The 20426-nt window shown below is 58.2% G+C and overlaps 1 protein-coding gene across 5 annotated transcripts in view; it reads right to left on the minus strand.

Annotated features, from left to right (window-relative positions):
* Positions 1-3100: 3100 nt before the first annotated feature.
* ABLIM3 (actin binding LIM protein family member 3) overlaps positions 3101-20426 on the minus strand; it is a 54769-nt gene continuing 37443 nt past the window's right edge. Inside the window, exons 5-23 of one of the 5 annotated variants that reach the window (XM_054168217.1) lie at positions 19330-19456; positions 19077-19170; positions 14630-14717; positions 14022-14080; positions 13458-13529; positions 12909-13064; positions 11755-11784; positions 11089-11218; positions 10095-10193; positions 8642-8692; positions 7163-7297; positions 6876-6940; positions 6414-6561; positions 5715-5744; positions 5223-5281; positions 4666-4726; positions 4463-4470; positions 3824-3904; positions 3101-3393 (exon numbers count right to left, since the gene is read on the minus strand). In XM_054168217.1, coding sequence (XP_054024192.1) covers positions 3280-3393; positions 3824-3904; positions 4463-4470; positions 4666-4726; positions 5223-5281; positions 5715-5744; positions 6414-6561; positions 6876-6940; positions 7163-7297; positions 8642-8692; positions 10095-10193; positions 11089-11218; positions 11755-11784; positions 12909-13064; positions 13458-13529; positions 14022-14080; positions 14630-14717; positions 19077-19170; positions 19330-19456 — 1607 coding nt within the window. In that variant the 3' untranslated portion in view covers positions 3101-3279. Of the gene's footprint in view, positions 3394-3823; positions 3905-3991; positions 4471-4665; positions 4727-5222; positions 5282-5714; positions 5745-6413; positions 6562-6875; positions 6941-7162; positions 7298-8641; positions 8693-10094; positions 10194-11088; positions 11219-11754; positions 11785-12908; positions 13065-13457; positions 13530-14021; positions 14081-14629; positions 14718-19076; positions 19171-19329; positions 19457-20426 lie in introns of those variants that run through there. The other 4 variants (XM_054168213.1, XM_054168214.1, XM_054168215.1 and 1 more) reach the window with 4 other exon arrangements.

The following is a 20426-nucleotide window of genomic DNA, read 5'->3' on the forward strand; positions in this document are numbered from 1 at the left end:
CAGGAGGCACAAGCAGCAATCCCCCTGAATACCTCTCTGTGTTCCCTCCAAGGACCTACCAGCCCCAGAAGAAAGCCAGGACCTTCTCTGCAAAGTTGGCCCAAAGCCCTGGCAGGTTTATTCGCATCTCAGATCAAAGCCTAACAGCTACGTGAGCCTGATGCCACAAGCTGCAGGCAGGAATTGCACACATGTGGGAACACAGCCGCTTCCCAGCAGGGTGGGGATCAGGCCCTTCATGGCTTTACGAGACCACCGACGTCTTCCCCAGCTAGGGAAACTCTCTGGCTCCAAGCAGCTCTATCTGGAAACACCAGTACCTCCCTTTTCACGACCACAATTTCCCCTAACAAGTATTTACACCCCATAGACTTGCTTACAAGCCACTGGCTTTTCACCCATCCCAACAGCAAAGGGAAATGATACCAGTTGTGTCCCAACTGGCCCTCCCACAGGGCTGCTGGGGGGCAACGACACCCTGGGGTCAGGGTCCCACACCGACCCGGTGAGCTGCACCCGCTCGGCTGGGAAGGGAGGCGAACCCCCAGACCCGGGAGGCGCGTCCCAGTCCCGTCCCGTCCCGTCCCGTCCCGTCCCGTCCCGTCCCCCCTTACCGCTGAGTCGGTCCATGGTCCTGGAGCCGCGGGCAGCACCGGCCGCCCCGGGAGGCGCGGGCGGGCGAGTGCCACCGGCAGCAGCCGCCCGGCGGGGCCGGGCCTGGGCTTCGGAGCGGCCAATCGCTTCGTCCGCCCCTCCCTCGGTGCACGGCAGCGCCGAGCACCGGCACGTCTCGGCACGGCACCGAGAGACCTTCGGGAGCCAGTCGTCGGCAGCAGCACGGGTGGAAGGTTTGTCCCGATGGCTGGTGACACCACCCTGTGCAGCCCTGCAGCACCCACCCCCCTCCACGGCCGGGCGTGTCCCAGGGCTCCCCCAACCCCGGCCATCTCCCGCAGGTGATGCCCCACACCCGAGTACCCCCAGAGCAGCCGCACCTGGAGATCCCCGCTATGAAGGGTGGGGGTCCAGAGCAGGCCACCTCTACCTGCCTGCTGCCTGCCTCCGGGAGCTGTTGGTTTGGGCACTTCCAGTTTGACAAAGCTCTAGAACTGATTCCCCTCCCAAACCACACACCCAGTGAGCAAGCACAGCTCCCTCTCCCCCCCCCACTCCCTGCCTCACCCGTGCTGTCCCCACCTAAACCTCTTCCTTGTGTCACCCCTTCTCTCCTGGCGTCCCTCATGTGCCCAGCCTCTGCCTGGCCATGGTACTCATGCCACCATCACTGTCCTACCCCAACAGAGACCTCAGGGGAGACTTGTGGGGTGTGCAAGGGAGTGCCTCATGCATGGTGTGGACAGCGTGTGGCAGCAAGGACACCGACTTCTGGCATCCTTGGGACGATTGCTCCCAGCCTCAGGACTGCAGCTGAGCCCTTCTGGGGGACAGCAGGCTGTGCCAGAAATGTGATTTGGTTTCACACATACCTAGCTATCACTTGGGAAGGCAGTAATCGAAATATTAGACATGCATTACCAACTGGCCTGGAGGGCTTCCCCTTTTGGAGCACTGTCAGCCTAGGAGCCTCAGGCAGAAGATCCTCTTGCACCTGGCTGTGCCCAGCTGGCAGAGCTCTGACCTGCTCTCCCCGGGCAGCTCCTGTCTGGACACTGGTCCCTCTCTTCTGGATCGAGCCCCATTTTTGTCTTGTAGCACAGATCACTTCTGGGGCTGTAGCTGGGGCACAGGATGCTCACAGGGCAGGACCACCAAAGCCACTGCTCACAAGGCTCCAGCTGCTTGGTGTCTGTCACTTGCAAAGCAGCCAGAGGAGAGCCCAGGTTCAATCAGTGATCTGCTCACCAGGTGCAGAGGGTTGCTGTCTGCATGCCCTGGAGCAATGGGAGCCCATCAGGGCCCTGTGAGGGTCTGCTGCCCCTGAACAGCATGGGCTGGAGAGGCTTCCTTCCCTCTCAGAGATAGCACTGAGCCCTGCCTCAGTTTCCCCATCCCTGCCGTACAGGTAGCTGTAGGGAACAGTTAGTTACTGTCCATCAAATGCTTTGAAAATGAAAAGACTCTCACTGCTGTGTTATTGATAATATCCTCCAGGCTTTATCACTGAAACTGCTGCTGGAGATGGAAGTTTCTTATAGCCACAAACAGTTCAGCTTGCTTTAGGAAGCCATAGTTTATGTGAGTAAAATCATTATAAATCAAATTGCTTCATTTACTGCTGCACTAAGGCAGACAGCAGCAAGTACCAGTGCAATATTGCCATCTCCACCTCATGCCACAGCCTCTTCCATGCCAGTGTAAAACTCCCAGAACTGAGGCTGCTGCTGATGGGACATCTCTTACCCCAAGCACCCTTAATCTCAGCAACCCCCTGCCAGGGGATCCACACATCTCTCCTGCCTCATGCAGGAACCCAGTGATGGTTTTTGGGGCAACAACTGTGGTGCTGATGGCAGGGAGGCCATTCTATCCCTCCCATGGGAGATAACAGCACAGGAGGGTTTCAAAGTGGATCAAAACAGGCATAAGCAGAGCTGGCCCACGGCACAGGGAAGGTGGGACCCTCACCACCTCCTCAGAGGAACCCTGCAAACGTTGCAGAAGTGCTCTGTGCCTTGCTGGCCTGTTTGGGACTGCTTAATCCTATGATATGCCTTAACATCTTGCCAGAGAAGCAAATAGGAAATCAGAGCATCACAGACACCAGGGAAGATGTCTGTGTGGAAATAACCCTGTTAAAGAAAAAAAGGTAAGGAAAGAAAAAAACCCCAAAATCTCAGTGGTTTGTGGTGGAACAAATGCTGAATGTCCTTGGTAATGGCTGGCACTCCTTGAGGCTTGCAGAGGGGTTCATCTGGCACTCAGGGATCACTGATGGGTAATTCAGGACACCCTCATCCCACCACCTCATCCTAGTGCCCTGCTCCTCCCCTAGCCCTTGGGGCCATGGCTGTGGCAGGAAAATCCTCCTCGTTGTGCCCCCACGGGGCAACACTGACAGACACCAAGTTCTCTGGGGCCTCCATGGCTTTAGCCCCCAGGAGAAGCCCAGGATTGATACAGGAACAGGCTTGGGGGTGGGGGTAGGGGTGGGGGGAAGGAAACAAAGAGCATAAAATCATCTGTGAGACTCCAATTCACTCTCAGGTGTGCAGAGGGTGTCTCTGCCAGGCACAGCACCGAGAATCATCCAGAGCTGCAATGTAGAGGTCTTTCTATGTATATATTTATAGGTCTGTATACATTGGTAGTGCACTGTGTTCAGAACAGCCGGGCCTGCTTCTTCAGCTCGTTCCTCTTCCACAGGGCCAGGCGGTCGAACTCGGCAATGGTCATGCCAAAGATCTGGTAGAACTCCTCCTGGGAGAGGTGGCGCTGGGGAGAGACAAGATGCTGGGCCAGGGCTGGGCACCCTGGCTACCACCCAGGGTCACATGCTGCAGCAGGGTGGGAGGACACGTGAGGGGGTCTGCTGCCACCTCCTGCCTGGCGGGGTGCAGCGGGGTGCTACAACCCCCTGCAGTTCTTACTCAGGAGAGGGGGAGCGCCTGGCCCCCTCCTGCTCCAGCCAAACACACTCCTGCTCTGGGCATGAGGTAAAGCTCTGCCCAGCCAGCGGGGCAGCAGGACCACTGCAACAGTGTGCCAGCACACGTGTGCTCCTGGGGGGCTATGGAGATGCTCCTCATACACCGTGAGTCCCTCACAGCCCCATGCTGCCTGCTGGGGCTAAGGGGAGAGCCTGCAGGACAGGGTCCCTCTGAACCCCGAGGAGACTGGCCCTGTAGGAAAAGGCTCTCCTCACCTCTAACCGAGTCCTGTCCACATCTTTGGGCAGCTGGTTCCTCCCCCTTGTCTTCACCAGAAGCAACTCGTATGGATATATCTGCACAGGGACAAGAAGACCATGGGATACTTACAGAGCCAGTTGGGGCACATCTGCTAATGAGGCCATGGGGCCCAGCAGGGCAAAGACTTCTCTTGCTGTGTTTAGCAGTGTTGAGTGACACAGCTGCTTTGAGAACTAGGATGGGACAAGGCAGAGTGGGGTCTTGCTCTCAGGGTGGCCCTAATCAACCTTGAGTCACCCTGGGGACTCTGGAATAGCCTCCTCACTCTGTGAAATCACAAGTGACCCAGGGATGACTGTGAGTAGAGAGCCAGCAGCACAACCACCCTTCTTTGTTTCTCACCCAAGAGACACTTCTGCTTGGCCAAGTGCTTAGGGCCCTGGCAGGAGGGCAAGGACTCTGGTCCAAGTACCACAGCCTCATGATAGAGCTGTCATGTGGGGATGGAGGGAGATGAAGGCAGGGCATTGAGGGCAGAGGGTGAAGCTTCCTCCTGAAGGGTCTGGGAACACATGGACACATCTCTGGGACTCCCTCCAGGTGGCACTTGCACCTCCAACTGGCAGCCGCTCCTTGGAGCAGGAGCATCTTACCTTGTACTCTGTGGGGAGAGAGCAAAGACAAAAGAGACATTGTCACACTGCACTGCCATGATCCTCCCCCCGGGGCTGTGGGGACCCCTGCCTGGACTTTGTTTACCAGAGCTGCCAGCTATGGGGTGAGCAGCCCCATGGCATCTGGCTCTGCACCTACAGGGTCCCCTGCCCCTGCTGTTCCCAGCCCCATGGCCTCTTACCTCGCATCCCCCAGTTGACGGCGTTTGTGCTGTCGTAGTGGAAAAGCTCAGCACTGGGAGGCTGTGGGAGGGATACAGGAAGGGAGGAGTAAGAGGGGGTCCCCTCCTACTCAGCATGACACCTCCCATGTCCCCAGAGGGGAAGGCACTTAAACCAAAGCAGGGACTGTTCCCCACACCTGGTAGTGGGCAAGCTGAGGGACAAGGAGTTGAAGTGGCAAGCCCAGGTCACACGGAGGCAGGACCAGGTCTCCCAAGCCCCAGCGACCTCTGCCCCAGGGTATAAAGCAAAGCTCTTATGCTGAGAAGCAACATCAGCATCCCTCTGAAACATACCCTGCAGTAGGTTCAGGGCAGGCACCTCTGTCCTGCAGTGGTCTCCAATAAGGGTCATCTTAGATTGGCACAGACCAGCAGTGACAGCAGAGGGGCAGAGAAGTGGGAGCAGGACATCCTAGTCATGAAAGGGGAGCACTGGGGACTTTGAGGAGCCTGGGGAGAGTGCTGAAGGGTGCAGAGATGCCTGTCAGCAGTAGGAGGCAGCAGGAGGCACTTACCCTGTGCAGCCCGTTCCTCCTGTAGGCAGGAAGGGAGGCCGACTTAGAAATGAGGGGATCTGCAAAGAAGCCACCAAGGTGCATAAGGGAAAATGCAGGGGTGAGCCTCACAGCCCAGGAGAACACCCAGTGGTCCACCCTACCCCTGCACTTCCACATTATTACCCAGCTCCAGATTCACCCAGCTCTGTCTTCTTCCAGCTCTAATACATTTCCAGCCTGGCTGATATTCCTCCCCTCAAAATCCCTTTCCCATGGCAGCCCTCCCACCTCACCCTTCAGCACAACACAATCTCCTTTCTCAGTTTCTCTGACTCATCCTCTCCCAGCACTGCCACCAGCTCCCCTCTGGTACAGCTCTGCCCTGGCCCAGCCTTTCAAGGCCATCTTCTCTCCCCTTCTTCCCTCCCCAGTCCCAGCACCTCCTCCAGCTCAGGTCCTGGACCTCACAGCCAGGGGTCCAGCCACGGAGGGCTGCAGGCTCACACTCACCACTGTCAGCCAGGTAGTGTGTCCGGGGAGCTGCAAGGAGAGCAGAGTTGGGTGTCAGGGAGGACCAAGTGCCCCAAGCCATGCAGAGCTGCCCAGCTACCAGCTCCATGGCTCATCCCTGGGGCTCCTGTGAGCTCAGGGGGCTAAGGGGCTCCCTGAGCATCTCCAAACAGCCCCAGCTCCAGGGCAGTAAATGTGCCACAAGGAAAGAGAGCACAGAGCAGGCAGGGTCAGCTGTGCTGCCAGGCTCCTCAACACCCCTAGCCATCTCTGCAGCCCCAGGGGGAGAGGGACTGGGTGCCCCAGTGCAGTGTGAACTGTGCAAGCAAGGAAGGCAACCCTGGGGCCAGTCAGCAAGTTTGGGCTGCCAGGAGGTGCACAAGCAGAGAACTCAGAACAGGTCAGATCAGGCCCAGCGTGGCAGTGCTGTGAAACTCCCAAGGGACCCTTCCACCACTCCATGAGGCACTTCACCAGGCTGCCTGGACAGACTGCAAACACCCATCCAGGTGATGTCTCATCCCAGCCAGGGCACAAGGAATGGATGGAGCCCTCCAGAGAGAAGAGCCTCCCAAGTCCAACTCTGGTGCCCAGCACCTCTTCTACCACCCCCTCCCAGTCCCTCCCCACCACAGAAAACTTCCCACAGGGGCTAGGGCCATGCAGGTGGGACAGAGAGATGGACAGGGTTGTCCTTACAGCCATTGAGGGAGCCCTCATAGCCAACTGTGTGCAGGGCTTCTCTGCTGCTGGCCGAGCTGCGAGGGGGTGTCCATGGGTCTGCGTAGGAGTGGGATCGAGCCTTCATCTCCTCCCTCAAGATCAGCCTGCCGATGCCACTCTGGATCTGGGATGGGGGGAAAGCCACTTTGCACCCCTCCTTTCCCCATTCAGCCCCCCCTGACACTGGCACATCGCAGCAGAGCACTGCATGTCCCCACATGGGCCTGGCACCTCCCGACTGCCCCCTGTCCCTGGGGACGAGGTGCTGGGGTGTGATGCCTCCTTTGGATCCTGTGTTGGGGGTAGCCAAGGTGGGAGAGATGGTGGTAGGGATGGTGGTGGACCTTTCTTGGATGGCAGCGTGGGACTGGGCCTCTTTCCCAAAACCAAGGGGGCAGCTTGCTGCAGGGCCCAGGCTGCTGCAGGGACCTCACTCACCTTGTGCATGCCCCGGTCGTAGCCATCCTCCTCACCTCCTGATGAGAACCTCCGGGCCCGAGGGGCTGCAGGGAGACAAGTGGAGGCATTGGATAGGGATGAGGGTGGGGGCAGGCAGGGAGGAGACAGTCCCCAGCTGCACAGGGACAGCTGAATCATCTCAAGGGTTGCTGGGATTCTGGGGGCACTTTGGCAGGTCCAACCCCACCTTTGGGTCCAGATCCAGCTCAGAGGGGGTTCCCTCCCAAGAGATGGCTAGGTTTGGGGGCAAAACAAGGGGCTGTTACCTTTGGGGGAACCTTGGAAGGACCAGTACTCTGACTCAGAGTGGTAGTAGGGGTCTGGGGAGTAGGCAGGGCTATACTTGGATGACTGTGCGATGTCTTCGCTGGTTTTGCTTTTCGTGGCTGCAGAGAGGTTGTCTGCAAAAGGAGCAGGCAGAGCTGTAGTGAGGACCCCGAGTCCTGCTGGCAAGACTTGCCAAGATCCACCCTGGCATGAAGGCAAATCCTCTTCCCTCCCATCTCCCCAGTGGCCACCGGCACTTTGTGGCCGGGGCAGCACAGCGCTGGGAACAGTAACTCGTTTTCAAACTGCTGACACCGCCTGGAGGCGAGGGTGCAAAGGCAGACAGCGGCACCGCGGCAGGCAGAGGCGCTGCTGCCGGCGTGGTTGGGAAAGGACTCGAACGGTTCATAGCCCACAGCACCACCACAAGCTCTAGCTCCTGCACAGTGCTCATGCCAGCCCAGTATCACCAATCTCCCCACGCCCCTGTGCTGTCCCATCACCGGGAAGGCTGTAACCACACAGGCAGAAGGGCATGGAGAAAGGATCAGCTGCTGCAGGGAAGGGACTAGGGCCAGGGGAAAGCAGGGCTGTGCAGTGACAGGGACAGCTCTGGACCCGGGCAGGACCACACACAGAGCTCTGCTCAGGCTGGGGACTGACCCTCAGTGGCACATATGACAAACCCAAGGGTGAGCCCCACTGCTTTCCCCCAGAGGCCAGGAGACTTGCAGGGGAAGGAGCATCAAGGACAGGCTCTGTGGCAGTGATCCCCCCACCACCTCAAGCGGGCACAAGGGACCTTGCCAATGGCAGCTACTTACAGCAGTGGGTGCAGCCAGCAGCGGGGTGGCAGGAGTTGGGCAGGTGAAAAGGGAGAGCCCAGGGAGAGAGAGGAGACACAGTTACTGCTTGGGGGAAGCTGCTGTCCCTCTGTGTGCAGGAGCAAGCAGGGACAGTGCAAGCCAGCCCCGCTAAGAGACACCCAAGACCCCTGTGACTCCTCCCTACCCATCAAGACAGCCCAGGCCTGTTTTGCTCTGGAGCACCCATCCAGGATGGGCTGTACTTTCTCTCCAGGGCTCCACATGAATCTACAAATTACAGTCTTCATCCTTTTCCCAAGGCTGCTTTGTGTCCAGGCATCAGCAAGCAACAGCCATCCTTGTCCCCTCTGCCTCCTCTTCATGGCCTCACTTCCCCTCCCTCAGCTCCCCTGACTCTGATGCCACTGACAGCCTTCACCTCCATCCCTCACAACAGGGATATGGTCCAAAGCTGCCTTTTTCTCACACTGAACCCTGCATTCTCCTGCCCAGAGGGAAGCAGGAGCATCAGCCCACCAACACCTGGCCTTGACACCTGCTCCCGTCTCCCACCCTGCCCCTAAATGCGCCTCAGTCAGAGCAAGTCCCACGCAGGTGCCCTCCCCCACTGCCTGCGTGGAGCAGTGCCTGGTGCACAGCAGCAGCCCCTACCGTGTCGCTTATAGATGGGGGGCTTCCGGTAGATGTTACTCTCGCCGGCAGCTGCAGGAAGAAGACAGAAAGAAAGAGGAGAAAGAAGGAAGGAAGGAGAGGTCAGTATGGGTGGGCTAAGAGCAGACAGGACAGAGGTCCTGCAGGAGATGCTAGCCCCAGGCCATGTTTCCGTCACACAACCATCTCTGGGTCCACACGTCCCACAGGAGCACAGCACTGAGCCAGGGCCAGGAGGGCTCTGGGATGGGCAGCAGGAGCCTGGTCCTGAGGCTGCCCTCGGGCAGCAGTGCGCACAGAGGACATGCAGTGAGCACCCCAGCGTCAGCATGCACGCCAGGGCAGTGGGCACTGCCAGCCCCAGGAGGGATGGCACAGCCAGGAGCCACCAGCTGCCCCTGCCAGCCGGCAGCAATGCACCATGGCTCACACTGCTGTGGTCTCTCAGGGGTGCCAGCACCTGCAAGAACCACCTGCGAGCTACCTGGGGTGAAACATCAGCCAAAGCCTCTTTCCACAGCAGAGAGAGAAAAGAGCGAGCTGGGAGGGAAAGCAAACTGGAGCCTGTTGCCGAGAGCTACAGCCCCCATGCAGGGGCCAGGCAGCAGAGCTGGTGGAGCAGGGAGGGGGCCATCCATAAACCACTGACCATCAGCGGGAGGGCAGGGCAGGCAGCGGGGCCAGACCCTGACAGGGATGGGATGGGAGCAGGGGACCATAGTGGAGAGCCTCTGGGTGTCCTCATGGCATGAGCTACATATTGTAGAGGGGTCCACACTTTGGAGGACGATAAGGGTAGCAGGAGATGCCTACAGACAAGCAGGGTGGTCTGTGGCTCTGGCCCTACCACATGTGCTGAAGGATGGATGGGCAGCTCTGACTGCTTCCCTCCCCACTTTCCCTCTCTGCCCACTCCATCCCCATCCCCACGGGCTCTGTTTGGCTGGGAGTGGGTGGTGGCCCTTACCTGATGGCCCCCTGCAATCCCTGCAGAAGGGGAGCAAGCATCTGGCAAGCCCAGAAGACTCTGGGGGGAGGGAGCAGCGGGCCCTATGGGGAGTATAAAATAGTCATCTGTAGCGGGTGGGTGCGGAAAGCCTCCAGCAGACACGCTTCAGCTCACGGTCCTGGGGGAGGCAGGGAAGGGGGCAGGCTCTCTGCAGGGGACTCATCTTCGTGTGGGGGTGGAGGAGGGTCAGGGGAGAGGGAGAAGAGGGATGTTGCAAGGATCAAGCAGACTCCAGGTGGCTCTGGACATCCGGGTGGTGACAGAAAGGGAGGGGGGTTCAAGCTGCAGGTCCTGTTTATGGATGGCCTCTACCAGGGGTAGATCCTGCTGCCAGCTGGCTCTAGGCAGGCGGCGGAGCTACGCATGCGACACAGGGGGGACTGCACATGCGGGCATGCCACAGACACAGTGCTTCCCTGGGCACCAGGGTGCTCCAGAGCCTACCTGGGATGTGGAAATGCTTGGGTGCTTGGTATGAGGTTGGAGTGGAGGACCTCACATCTAACTGGCTATAGTAGGGGGAGCTGCGCCCGCTCTCGGTGCCTAGGCGGTGCCGAGCAGAAGCAGCCGTAAGTGACCGAGAGAGAGAACAAGAGGCAGAAGAAAATGGGTGTTAAATGCAGCAGTGTTAGAGGAGCTGGGGGGTGAGCCACGTGGCAGGAGTGACATGTGCCAGGCTGCGGTCCAGGATGGGGCGTGATGGAGCAGGAGGAGATTCCTGCATCTGCAGAGGCAGGTGGGATGCAGAGGAAGCCCTGCGTGCGGGTGCTGGTGCCGGTGCTGGTGCGGGTGCTGGGCAGCAGCACCCTAGCGCTGGAAGAGGAAAGCCGAGCGTGCTGCGGAGGCAGACGGCGACAGGCCCTTGGCAGCACAGCACTGGGGGAGCTTGTGGACCTCCAGACTTACTGACCTCAGATTTTCTCAGTTGTTACTCCCTGGTTCCGAAGGACAGGAGACACTGCACAGCCAGCCTGCTTCACCCTCCCAACATGCTCCAGCCTGTGCACACACAAGTGCCTCTAAGGAACCCCCAACCCCTTACAGCACTGGCTGGGCACAAGCACTCCTCTGCACATCCCTCACAGAGCTACCAAGCCAGCTGAGGGGGTCTTCACTGGACCTGGAGGTCTCCTCCTTTCCCCCTCCATCCTCCATAAACCCCAGCTGAGGTCTGAGCCAGGACAAAGTCCCCTCAGCCTGCCTTTGCTGCTCACAAGACGAGAGTCAGGGGAACAGAAGGATGTACACAGGAGAGCTGGTCACTGCCCCACAGCTACTGTTGCTGTCAGCCCCCCACAGACATCCCCAGGCCTCCAGCATGCCTGCCAGAGAAGGGACTACAAAGGTCCCATGGGTGAAGCAGGGGACAGTTTGGTGATCCCTGCTCTGCTTGGGGTCTGATCTTAGCCCATCCTGGGGCTGCAGCTGGAATCCTCACCTGAGCGGTAGAAATGGTGTGGGGACCTGGGGATGGTGGGGGACATGCCCTGGCGGCTGTAGGTGGGGGAGTCGATGTAGCCAGGGCTGGAGGCTCGCCTCTGCCGTGTGTCAAAGCTCTCGTAGATGTCCTGGGATGGGGAAAGGTGTGGAGAGAGATGGGGTTAAAGCTGGTGGGATATGGAACAAGGGCAGGCCAGTGTCCCAGCAGCCCTGCAGGGAGGTCCCTTGGACAAGGCACCCTGTGCTTGTGTCAGCCCGGGAAGGTTCGTGCTCTGTGTGCATGTTGTCCACAGCTGGAGGGGCTCCACAGCTTGCTCTGCCTCCTGACTGCTGAAGTGCCAGGAGGGTTTGGAAGCAGGTAACAGTGACCAGCCAGAGGCTTTCACCCCACCCTGCTGAAATCATCCCCTGCCCCTGAGCTTGTTCCCAATTGCTGGTGTCCCCCTCCCTGAGGCAGGAGCTGCACCCTGGGGTCTATTCTGCCAAGGTGGCCTTGCACACTGCTCTTCTTGGAGCTTGAAGGACAGGATCATCCTGGATAGAGTTCCTCTGTTTCCCCCCACCTTGGGGAGTACCCAGGTAGGGGCAAAGCCCCAGCAGTCCCTGGGCTGGGACACCCTTCAGTAGCAGGTGACAGACTGCTGGTGCCCACTGGAGCCATTACCTGTGAATACGGGGAGAGGGTCCCCAGGGACTGGAGGCAGCAGGAGGCAAAGAGGGGAGAGAGAGAGAGAGAGAGACAGCACACAGTTAAGGGGAGCAGAGACAGACTGGGGTCCCACAGCAGCTTGGTTTCCCCAGGTTCCAGCCTCATTGTATCTGCCAGGCTGTGAGGGCAAGTGGTGACACAGCCAGAGCCAGGCTGTGGTAGGATGCTGGGCAGAGAGCCCCTGGCCAGGAGGGGAGCTGGTGTGAGAATGGCACCTCCTGAATCAGCAGCCTGTACCCCTCCTCAGAGACCTCAGGGGAGTGGCTGCAGTGGGTAAGGTGGCTGCTGGATGCTTGGTGCTCCACGCTGGGCCATGGCCCTGCTTGTCTGCACCATCACCAGGTGGCCTGGAGGAAACCAGACTTGTGACAAGCCTTGGGACTGGAGATATGAGAGGTGCTGCTGTTGGCCACCCTGGGTCCTTCACCTCTGTGTGGGCTGCTCAGACCACCTTCTTCCACAAACTTCCTGAAATCATTGAGCAGTCCCAGCCTGCCTGGGGGAGAGGGGCAGGGCAGTCCCATGCCATATTCTGCTTCGGTATCATCTCATCACATGCCTCTAAAACAGCAATGACCAAGCCCCTTTCCCAGCTGTGGGGCCAGCACCCACCAGAGATAGCCTTGCTGTGCTCCAGAGATGCCATGCTGGGGCTGGGTGGCCAGGAGGATTGCCTGCCAGGGACCAGACTCTGGGCTGAGCCTGCTGGCTTTCTGTCCCCCCACCCAGGAAGGATGCACATGTACTGCATATCCTTCTTCTCTCCTGCTGCAGGCTGCCTTGGGTGAGCTCCCTGCCACATCACTCCCGAGGGTGACATCTCCTCCCATGCAGCCCTGTCTGTCCCTGCACATTGAGTTTGCAGCGAAGTGTGGGCAGGGCACTGCCATCAGCTGAGAAGGTCACTGCTTGCTTGCTTAGTCTACAGCAGCAGCACCATAATTTGCCTGCCAGCTGAGGCCTCTTCCCAAGTGATGAGGCGCCTCTAGGAGAGGTCCTACCCCATCTCCTGCCTCCCTGCAGCATTCCCAGTGGTGTGAGCAAGGCCACATGCAGTGCTTCCCGTTGCAGCTGTGCAGCCCAGCACTGGGCATACCAAGGCTCAGTACCTCCCCATAGCTATATCTCTCCAGCGTCTCATCCGAGGTGTATCTGTGATAGGGCTCGTAGGAAATGAGGTCAGGACGCTGCACTTCGTAGATGGCTTTAATCTTGGGAAGAGCTGCCAGGTCTTTGTAATTAAGGATCTCATTATCCACTTTAGCCTAGGGAGAGGGAGAGACAGAGACAGAGAGACGGAAAGGGAGAGGAGGAGAGAAGGAACGGGAGGCTGGAGCACACATTGTGGAGCCAGCACAGAGTAGACAGAGCCTACTGTCACCCCACTAGCAGAAAGAGGTAAGAGGAGATGCCTGAGAGGCAGCAGCAAGAAGGGGCAGAGGAACTGGGAGGGTGGGACTGTGCCCCTCTGAGCGCTCCTGCTCTGTGCCAGCAGCACTGGTGGCACAGCATGCTGCTGGGGCAAGAGGCATGGCTTGTCCACGCTGTCCCCAAATGCTGGACTTGTCCCCTGGGGATGCAGAGGAGCTGCTGCTCCCCTCCCTGGGGCTGGAGCCTCCGACCTGCCCTGCATGGATGAGGGGCAGGGCTCTACTTACGCAGATGACGCGGTTCGGGGAACCGATGCTGGAACCTGGGGGTGAGATGGAAGTTTCTGATGTCCTTCTGTGCTGTGGAGACAAAAAGCAGAAGACAGGTGAGAACACAACACAGAATGACCCCAAACAGGTACAACGCTGGGTGCAGCAAGCAAACAGTTCCTTTGCCCTTTCATTCACTTGCTGCCAGTGCTCATGGCTGCTGCAGGCTGCCTTGCCATCCAGCTTTGTGCCCTGGCCTCTCCTGGGGCCAGATCTGGAGCGACAAGCGACCTGGCAAGACCCAACAGAAAGCTGTTCCCGAGGCCAGTCAGACACAGAGAAGAACCAACAGCTTGGAGGGTTGGTGAGGGGACTGCTGTGCCACTTCTGTAGCTGTGGCATGGGCCAGTGCCAGCCAGGAAGCAGGCCCTGGCCATGGCCAGTTGCCATCCTCTGGGCAGTAGGGACAGAGTTTGTGCCAGCCAACCCTGGGCTTGGACACTGTCACAACACCTCCAGCAGTGATGTAACATCACCTGTGTCATGCCACCCCTTGGAGATGCCCCTCACCCTGCTGCCTACCTTTAGTTTCTTCTCTGCCCTGGCTGCCTGCTTGCAGATGGGGTGCCACACTTCAGAGCCTGCAATGCAGCAGAGGGACAATGTTTCAGCTCCACACCCAGCTCACCCCTGCTGCTAGGGATCATGCAGCTCCTCCTGCCAGGGGGAGGTCACATCCTGTTCCTGCCACTTGCAGCAGTGCCCCGCAGCCTGTGATCCCCTGAGGATGTGTCAGTGCTTTCCTGAGCAGAAGCTGCATTGAGCAAGTGGTGTTACAGGAGTGCAATCCCTGCATGCTGGAGGGAGGCAGCTCCTGGGAGGCCCTGCAGGGCAGGAGATAGGAACCAGAGTCTCTCCATGGGGAGCAGAGCAGGAGGGCAGTGGTGAGCCCCAGGGATGCAGAGTGGGGTCACCTGCTGGGTCCCACTAGCATTCCTGGGTGCATTCTCCACTGCTGCACGGCCACAGGCATGCACCCATTGAGAAGGCAGAGCAGTGGGGACTGAGTTTGTGTACTAAGAAATGAAGCAGCTCCCAAGCACCGAGATGCAGTGGCTGACACCAGACACAGTCATCCCTGCCCCAACACAGGGCAGAGGAGACCCTTCTCCCCACAGTGGGGTCCCTACCTGTCAGGTACATCTCCTCTCCTTCCGTGAACATCTGGTGGCAGCGGACACATCTGGCACAGGTGGGGTGGTAGTGCTTGCCTCCTGCCTGCAAGGGTGAGCCGAGAAGCCCCTGAGCAAGGCAGGACTTGGTGACCTACTCATCTCCCTGAGGGTGAGTGGCCCTGGCATCAGGCCCTGCTGCAGGCAATGACAAGGTGAATAGAGCAAAACTAGCCAGGACCACTTCATCACCAGTGCTTCTGACCTGCTGGGCTGTGAGTCACACTGGGAACCTTCTGCTCTCCTCAAACTGTCCAGCTGTCAAGGTTAGGGCTAGGCTAGCCACTAAACAAAGGACAGATGCTCTCTATTAACCCCCCTCCCATGCCAGAAGGGGAAGGGAATAAGGGAGAGAAATTTATGGGAAAAAAACCCTCTAGGACAGATGTAATAAAACAGTAACAATGGAAAAGAAAGAAATATATATATATACACACAAAACCAAGAGTGAGGTCATTCAGAGTCCAGACCAGACTCAGTGGCAGACAAGAACTGGATTCAGGAACCCAAGGGTTGAGATCAAAGGCAGAAGAATAGCCAGAGGTCTCCTTGAATGCTGGCCACAGAAGAGGGCTTGACTCTTGTGATGCCTTAGCTACATAGTGAATATGATGCACATGGAACAGAACTCTGTGGTAGCCAGGTTTGGGTCACCTCCCTGCCAGCTTCTCCCTGTAAACATGACCTATATACTTACCTACGACCCTTTCACTTACTGCAGCCCCAAAGTGGTACACAAGATTCAGCAGTGACCTTGGTTTCCATAGGAGCAAGTGTAAGCAAGAGCCTTGGTGTTAACTACAAACATCAGGCACCATCACTTCCAGAAGCAGATGCTGCCTGCAAAACTGCACCCTTAACCTCAGAAGGTGCAGAGCTGGCTGACAGAGAATTGGTTCCACTCCAGCTCAAACCAGGACACCAACACACAGGAAAGCAGAGCCAGGAGGTTCCAAACCCCCAGTGAAGGTAGCCACAAACCTTGCCCCCAGTGACTTGTCTTCATGCTCTGGAAATAAAAGGGAGCCTCTGCTGTGCCACCCAGCCAGCAGCCATGCTTTGCACCAGCTCCTTCCCTCTACAGCTGTGAAGACAAACAGCAAATTTGGCCCAGGATGTTACAGCAGGGAAGCAGCCATGGGAGAAGGGTGGCAAAGCACAGGCTTGCTCTTGCCGGCAGCCGTAAAGAAACCTCTGTGTCTGTAGAGCCACGGCCAAACCCCAGCGCTAGGCTGCTCCCTCTGCCCTTTGACAGGGATAACAGCTTTAATTGGTGCCTTGTTTCCACTCAAAGTGGCTGCTGGCATTTCAATTATAGGCTCGTTTTCTGGGCTGGGAGGCAGGAGCTGGCTTAGGGCATCAGGAATCTGGGCTGTGCTGTTAGAACTCGACCCCCAAAGGACATTTTACTTCCATAGTAATCCAAGAGAAGAGAAAGGATAATTTAAGGCAACAGAGGGAAGATGAGGCTGTTTCTGACAAAGAAAGGGGTTATGACAAAGAGGGCTGGAAGCAGTTTGAAACAGGAAGGATCAACAGGCAGGACTGCTGTGAGCATAACTGAGAATGTGCTAGTTGATTGCTCGTAAAAATCAACCTGGAATTCAGTGCCCTTGGGGTGCAGATGGCAGCCAGTGCTTTTCCCCTTCCACTTCATGCCAAAAACGAGGGCAAGGTTTTAGGGCAGGCAGGGAAGATGAGTAGGAGAAGCAACTCCTCCTCGAGAAGCAACTCTCCAAACCATGCACAAACCTTGTTCCTTTTATATTGGTTAATATTACAGCTCATAAAAGGCTGGCAAAGGCTGCAGGAAGAGACCTGCTCGTTATCACTGGGGGGCCCTTAAAGACTCATTCATCACCCAAGCCTGGCTGTGCAGCTCAGAGCAGCTGGGAAAGCCTGGAGGTTGCTGGGATAGTATGAGAAGGCTTCTTAAGGACTACAATTCTTTAAAGGCACTCTTCCATTTCATGCTCTGCCAGAGACAGTGAGCTCCTGGTGGTACAGACCATCCAACACCTGGGGAGGGTGGGGAACACAGGCTCAGCCCTGGCCACGGGGAGGTAAGAGGTGCCTGCAGCACCTGCAGGCCCCATGGTGCTTGCCTGGCACAGCCCTCTGGCACCCATACCCTATGATTTTCTTGGCTGCAGGACAGCACCTGCAAGGAGGTGGCACCTCAGCTCTGCTCACAGAGACACTGGTGCCAAGGTATGTTGCCTTCAGCCCACGGAGTCTCATTGCACAAGGAGGTCTCCCCTTCCCAGGCGTGGGAGGTGCTAATGTGAGATGAGTGCTGTCCACAGCATCTCACAGGATTCAGCCAGCTTCTTCCCACAGCCTGGCATGGGTGGGCAGAGCTGGGTGGCCTCTCCAGACAGAAGGAGCTAATGTTGGGAGCAGAGCTTATGCTGGAAGGTACAGGGGAAGGCAAAGAACTAAAGCTACTGCCAAGAGACAGGAGGAGGTGAGGGAGAGCAGGGAGGGCTGTCCCCTTGTCACCATCCCAGGGCTGTCTCCAGCTTGCAGGCAGGCTGAGCTACCCTCATACCTGCCATGCCCTGCAGAGCTGCTCTCTGCCTGTTGCCTCAGATGTGCACAGCAGCAGGAACACCCAATGCTCATCCTGACTTTGCTGCGTTGCACTGAGTGACAAAACCCCTGAGACCACTGCAACAAGAGACAGCAGTGTCCAGTGGTGCCAGCCAGGCTGGCAGCAGAGTCTCTCAGCCTGGGGCAGGGGTCCCAGGGCTCCTCTGGCTCCTCTCACACACTGCACATCCCACACCACGTAACATCCAGTCTGCTTGCCCCTGGCACAGGGTTATCAGGGACACAGGTGCCCAGGGAGCAGTAGCAGGCATTCATGTCAGGGGAGTCCCTGACTTGGCCCATTCAGATGTTTGCTGGTGGAGTGGCCTCACTATGGGCAGCCAGCCCGTGGCAGCTGATGCAGTGCTGAGCTCACGTTCACAGGAGCCACTCTGGGCCTGCAGCCGAAGCCTGGGGTCAGCAGAAAGCCTTCCCAGGCACAGGCAGCTCCCTGAAGAGGGGGAATACATTGGAGAGCTCCTGGCTCCAGCTTCAGCAGGGCTTTCCTGGCCAGGCTGGGTGCTTTCAGGCCAGCCCTGCCAGCAGCACTAGAGAAGGTGATCTCTTTGCAGTCTGAGTGAAATATGCTGGAGCAGCCACTGCCACTCCAGGGCACTGCAGTCTAGCTTGCTGTGGAGCCGTGGGATCTCTGATTTTGGGATGCAGTTTCCTATTGCTGCCATCTGGGGATAGCAGAGATGTGGGTGCCAGTGTTGCCCCAGGAGTGCTTCTCTCCCACTCAGCCATGCAGAAGGGAAGGTCTCAGGAGGGACTGAGCATGCTTTCAGCATTGCTGGCTCTCTACATCACCACAGCCAGGCTCCTGAGTATCACCAGGGGATCTACAAACCATAACAGGCTTCATTCTGACATCTTTCTTTATGCCTCCTCAGCCTTTGGTTTACCCTCAGATCAGATTTCCTGCCTTTTCTTTCCCCCCTGCAAACATTGGAGTAGAAACAGAAAGCCTGACAGGACACCATGCCTCCAGGAGCAGGGACCACAGGCAGAACATGAACACCTTGATGGTGGGAAGAACAGCCCTGACAGATCTCTCTGTCCTTCTCCAAGAGCAGCCCCTACTCCCTTTGTAGGCTGTGCAGCTCTATCATCACCCAAAACATGCTCCATGGCCACCTGCACCCATGCCTTGCTGTGGGATCCCCATGGGATGCCTCCATCTCTCTGTGGCTCTGCCAGAGCAGCTCCTGCTGGCCAGCAACGTGGTGAGCAAAGCTCCCTCCAGATTTGTCCCAGGGAAGGAACTCCCTGCTTGAGCTGAGGCCCTGCAAGGGTTATGCCACGGGGAAGGCTGCCCATGGGCAGGGTGCTGCAGCACCTCATTTGGGCTCTGCAACAGGCAGCCATGCTGGATGTGTTTCCAAGGCAACAGGCAGGCTGCCTGCACAAAGATGCACTCAGAAGGCAGGCTGGGGTGAGCATGGAGGGGACACTCTAGAGCCAGGCTTGGTAGCTGCTGGTTAAAGCCAGGGTCCCCACATCTTGGGCTTGGGACACATCCCAGCATACCCAGCCCACCACATGCTCTGACTGCTTCTGGACCTCCAGTACCAAGCCACCCCTCCACAGGTCTGCAGCATGGTGGTGCTTCTCACACTCCCACCCTCCAGAGAAGGTGCTCAGGCTGTGTCCACACACCTGCTGCAGAGAGTCCAAGTCCTGAGAGGGGCAGCGTGACAAGGGTGCAAGATGACAAAACTCCCACAACTGCCCAAGGCATGCACCTCTGGATGGGACACACACAAGTCCCCATTCCAGACTGAGATGGGGTGTCTGTGGCTCTGGGACTCACCTCCAGGACCCTGCCGCTGATGTACCGGTCACAGGTCTCACATTTGATGCCAAACTGGGCATGGTAGTCAGACTCACAGTATGGGATGCCATCCCTTTGGGAGAGGAAGGAGAAGGGGGTGAGTGCTGGGTGAGCTGGGCTGGGCACCCCCTCACTGCAGCCCCAGCCCTGTGGGGTGCAGCCCAGCAATGCAGGGGAGCAGCCTGGCAGTGGCCTGCACGGCCAAGCCTGCTGCCAGGACGGTGGCACTCACTTGCTGATGTACTCGCCCGTGAGGATGATCCCACACGTTTGGCACTTGAAGCAGCTGACATGCCACTGCTTCTCCAGGGCCAGGAGAGACTGGCCTTGCTTGATCTCCTCCTTGCAGCCTGCGCATTCTGAGGAGACAGAAGGGGACAGAGTGGGAGCATGGGCTCACTGCCGTCCCCACTGCGGGGCTTGGCAGTGCAGCAGGAACTCTTCTGTCTTCTGGCTCACACCAGGACACCCTGGCCATTTGACCTGGCACCCCCTCACATCCAGAGGACAGCCCTGCTCCAGAGAATTCCACTTTCTAGGGGATGCTGTTGCTATAAACAACCTGCTCCTGAGACTGCTCCAAGGGCAGCCTCTTAGGGATCATTTGTGTATGGGAATAGGCCACGTGTGTTTGTTCCCAGCAAAGGAGCCAAGAGAAAAGCCTCCTGCTGTAGTTGGGACACCTGAGGCATTGCTGGCACCCAGCCACCCTGTCCAAGCACCCACTGCAGCACACAGACAAGTCTTCCTGCCAGGCAGTGAGCTTGAGCCAGGGTGAGTGAGTGGGCTGTGGGGGCCATGCTCCCAGGGCCACACTGTCCTGGCCTCGATGCCCTGGCAGGTCCCTGAGGACGCCCCTCAGGGCGGGAGGCGTCGGAAGCGTCCGGCCGCGAGTGGAGCAGAGGAAGGGCTGTGCTCTCTGGCAGCTGCCTCTGGCCCTGCTGCCATGTTTACGAGACTCCCTTCCTTCCCTGCTTCCCTTGGCTCCTGCCAAGGCTGGGAGCAGGAAGCACATGGGCTTCAGACCCCTGACCTTGACTCTCCCTTGTCCCCTTCTCCCCCCAGCCAGCAGGTTGGCCCAGATGGGGTTTCTCCTTAACACCCTGCCAGCTGCAGCACAGCACAGGCACCAGAGCTGGCAGGACTTTCACCCAGCCCATCTCCAGACAGCTCTGCACCAAGGCCCTGCCTGCTGGACTAAGCTAAGGAGGGTGAATTTCTGACCCCTGGCAAAAGCAGGCTGGCCAGCTCACTGAGCCAGGGTCTGATCTCTTTCTCACACAGGTTTTGTGGGTTTTAGGTTGCTCTCAAGGCTAGAGCTGCAGGGAG

This window comes from Dryobates pubescens, chromosome 16, assembly GCF_014839835.1.
Source record: "Dryobates pubescens isolate bDryPub1 chromosome 16, bDryPub1.pri, whole genome shotgun sequence".
In the NCBI taxonomy this organism is placed as follows: domain Eukaryota; kingdom Metazoa; phylum Chordata; class Aves; order Piciformes; family Picidae; genus Dryobates; species Dryobates pubescens.